The sequence below is a fragment of the Abrus precatorius genome, unplaced genomic scaffold (assembly GCF_003935025.1).
Source record: "Abrus precatorius isolate BTA unplaced genomic scaffold, Abrus_2018 Scaffold4, whole genome shotgun sequence".
Classification (NCBI taxonomy): domain Eukaryota; kingdom Viridiplantae; phylum Streptophyta; class Magnoliopsida; order Fabales; family Fabaceae; genus Abrus; species Abrus precatorius.
The window spans coordinates 4,178,829-4,182,471 of NW_020874384.1; the positions used below are offsets into that span (position 1 = coordinate 4,178,829).

The window sequence follows — 3,643 nt, forward strand, 5'->3', positions numbered from 1 at the left end:
AGGAATGAGATGACATTGAAAAATACATATTGAAAGTATGAACATCTCATTAAGTGTGTTTTAAATACAAGATTAACAAAACTCAACTCCAAAAGTTTAAATTAATAATTTTTTATTTTATATCAATTTTTATAAAATATTTTTTCTTAAAAAAAATTTACAATATTTATGATATGAAATATATATATATATAATTAAAATATAAATTTTAAATTTTAAAATTTGATAATTTTAAAAAATTTAAAAATATGATACCTATTTATAAATTAGTTCTTATAATTTATATTGAAATTTTAGTCTTTATATCATTTATTTTTTATTTTTTGCACTTTTCATCTAACATCCTTAGCATGTTTTTTATAATAAAGTTAATATAAAAATATTTCCTCATATTAGAACTAAATTATAATTCTTTAGGCAAGAACTAAAATAAAAAAAAGGTTTCAATTATATGAACTAAATTTATAATTTAACATTTTTTGAAAAAATTTGCTGCTTAGTCCGGAAAGATAAAACACGAAACAGTTATATATCACTGTTTCTTTGATTTCTGTCGATTTTTGTTTTTTTATTTCATTTTTTAAACTAATTATATCAAGCCAAGATTCGTTGAATCTGTGCAAAAAAAATATTCCGCACTATTTAGCACTTCTCAATTTTTATTATCGAATTAAAAACTAGAAAAACTATTTACGGAACATGAAAAACTTAAACAAAAAGAGAGTATAAGCAGTCAGAATAAGAATTTAAAAGATAGATTAAAAATAAAAATAGAAAACAATAAACATAATTTTGTAACATTCAGGATAGGAAACATGGTCCTAATTACACCATCTAACCATCTTTATTTTAACTGCAATAAATCAATCAATAATTAAAATGTAGCAGCGACACGCTAAGTAGTGATCAGAAATAGGAGAGAAAGCGACATAAATCATTTGGAACACTCGTCATCAATGCATCGTTTTTTAACCCTAACCTTCAAGCCATGTTTCATGTGAAGCACAACAGAAACACTTGGGGTCACGGGATGGCCTTCAACAACTTGCACTTTAAAATTCCACAACAAGGCAATGGCAACTATCTTCATTTGAACAAAGCTGATATTTTTACCCAAACAACTTCTGGGCCCTGCATTAAACGTTATGAACTTGTAAGAGGGTACATATATATTCCCTCCTTTTTCTGAAATCCATCTTTCAGGCCTAAATTCCAAGCAATCTTTTCCCCATGTTTGTTCCATCCTTCCCATTGAGTATAGAGAGTACAACACCATTGTGTTTGGACTAATGCGATCACCACTAGGAAGAATATCAGATTTGATGGCACACTTGTGCTCAAAAGGCACTGGTGGGAAAAGTCTCAAGGCTTCACATATAGCTCCATGCAGGTAAACTAGCTTATCTAGCTCTTTCACACCAGAAGCTAGCCAATTTTCTTTTTCGGTTATGAAGTTTTCTCTGATTTCTTGCAGAATTTTGGCTTCCACAAGTGGGTGAGTTGAAACAAGCCAGAAGAACCAGGTGAGACCTGCGCTGATTGTGTCCCTTCCTGCTGCTAGGAGATTAATTGCAGTGTCTCTCAAAAACTTGTCATTTGTTTGTTCCTTTCCGCTTGTCTCCATAAGAACTTTTAGCATGTCAAAGCTTGATCCATCCACTTTGGCATGATTCCTTCTCTCTTCACGTTTGGATGTTATACGTTCATACAAGAATTGGTCAACAATCTTTTGGGATTTGTTGAAATTTTTCTCCTGTCCAATTTGGAGCCATTTCTGCAGCTTCCATAAACATCTTGGAACTACGTGTCTGTAGAAGATTGCATCCTCCATTTTGTTGAAGGCTTTCTCATAAGCAACCTCTGAGAACTCGATGAACTTGTTTGGAAGGCAGCTAGGATCAAAGCCTAATACCATGGAGCAGATGTTGTCAAAGGTGAACCTTTGAAAGATGTCTTGCAAGTCCACATGGCTTCCTGTTTTGGATGCATGATTAAGAAACGGAAGTAGGCAAGTTTCTAGCTTCTTCTGAATAATCTGTTGAAGGAGGCTCTCAAAACTGTCATTCTTAAACATTGAATGAAGTATGGCTCTATCATACTTCCATTTCTGGAAGTCAGAATTAAAAATCCCGTCTCCCAGAACTTCGAAAATCTCATGGAACTCAGACCCTTTCCCATAGTTGCCAAAATTCTTACTAGTAATGTGGTGCACATTCATAGGATCGCTGGTAAGGACAAAGTTTATGTTTGAGAACCAGGGTCCTTCAAACTTCAAAGTACCTCCATGATATTTCAAAATCGTGGTTGTATAATCATGGATATTGGACAGGTTGCGCAAAACCCCAGATAGCATACCTATAATGGGCCATTTTGGGGTAGGTGTATTTCTATTGTGCCTCCATAGGTGGATGAATATGAAGAAGAGAGGGGCTACAAATACACTAACATACACAAGCATGTCCATTATAGGTTTGCTTTAGATTGCTTCCAAGATGCATGAATAGAGAATGTTCGTCGTAAATTTATAGGTGTTCTGTGAGTTAAGATACGGTTGGAATAATAATTTTAAGTTTGTAAACTAAATGCAGCCAAGTTGAAGCGTTGTAAAATTTATATAAACATTGGGAAACCATACCGTGCCCATTGCAATATAACGAATTGCAGTTAATATCTATAATTGCATGTAATCTTCCCTTACATGCATTTTGGACAAAAATGCCAAACCAACGTATAACGACCCATATATCTATCCAAACTGCATTTTGGGACCATAGTACGTACTAAACCAATGTAGTCCAATTCCATTATCTAAACCATTTTGGCGAGAGTACCAAACCGGGGCATACAATCCTATATCCTATATACCTAAAGGAGACGAGTAATATATGCCATCCCATCTACCTAAATTGAACCAGCATACACCGCACCAGTCCTTGCACCTAACTTTCATCAATAACATTTTTTAAACCATCATGTTATTTACGGTTTATCTGACCTAGTTAATGGTTAAAATAAGATAACAAAATAAACTATCCCCTACCCTATTTTTTATATTGTGTTTGTTAAATAATAGCTTATTTAGTTGATCCATTTTATCATTTCATAGTTCAAATTCTTATAATATGTACTTATGTAGGCAATGATTCAGGAAACATTAAGATATGATCATTTTTTAATGGTATTATTACTATTTAAAATATTATATGTATATGATTTTTAATTCTTTAATATATATTAAAAAATTAAATAAAAATTAATTTTAAAAATTATATCAATTTTGATAAATAATAATAATAATTTTTTTATTTAAATCTGATTTATATTTTATTCTATTATTTTTTGTTTATCTCCGTATGTCAAACATAGGATAAGATAATACCTTATCATTCCTTTATCCTGTCTTATTTCCCATTCTTACAAATTTCTTAAATAAATTTATTCCTTTATCATATCTAATTTCATATTATAACCAATTTTATAAATAAGTTTACTTCAACGGTATATATTAACTGATATTTTTTAAATTTCAAAATTGAACGACAGTTAAACTAAATTTGGTTAATTAAAAACAATGCGTTCAAGCATATTTCTAAATAAGAAGTAAGAAAAATACAACGATACGACTAAAACGAGTTTGTTTTTG

At 31.0% G+C, this 3,643-nt stretch overlaps 1 protein-coding gene across 1 annotated transcript; it reads right to left on the minus strand.

Moving 5' to 3' along the window:
• Window positions 1-934: 934 nt before the first annotated feature.
• Window positions 935-2,464, minus strand: LOC113865249 (alkane hydroxylase MAH1-like). The gene has a single exon (XM_027499683.1). The coding sequence runs from the start codon at window positions 2,462-2,464 to the stop codon at window positions 935-937; it is 1,530 nt and encodes a 509-aa protein (XP_027355484.1).
• Between the last annotated feature and the right edge of the window lie 1,179 nt (window positions 2,465-3,643).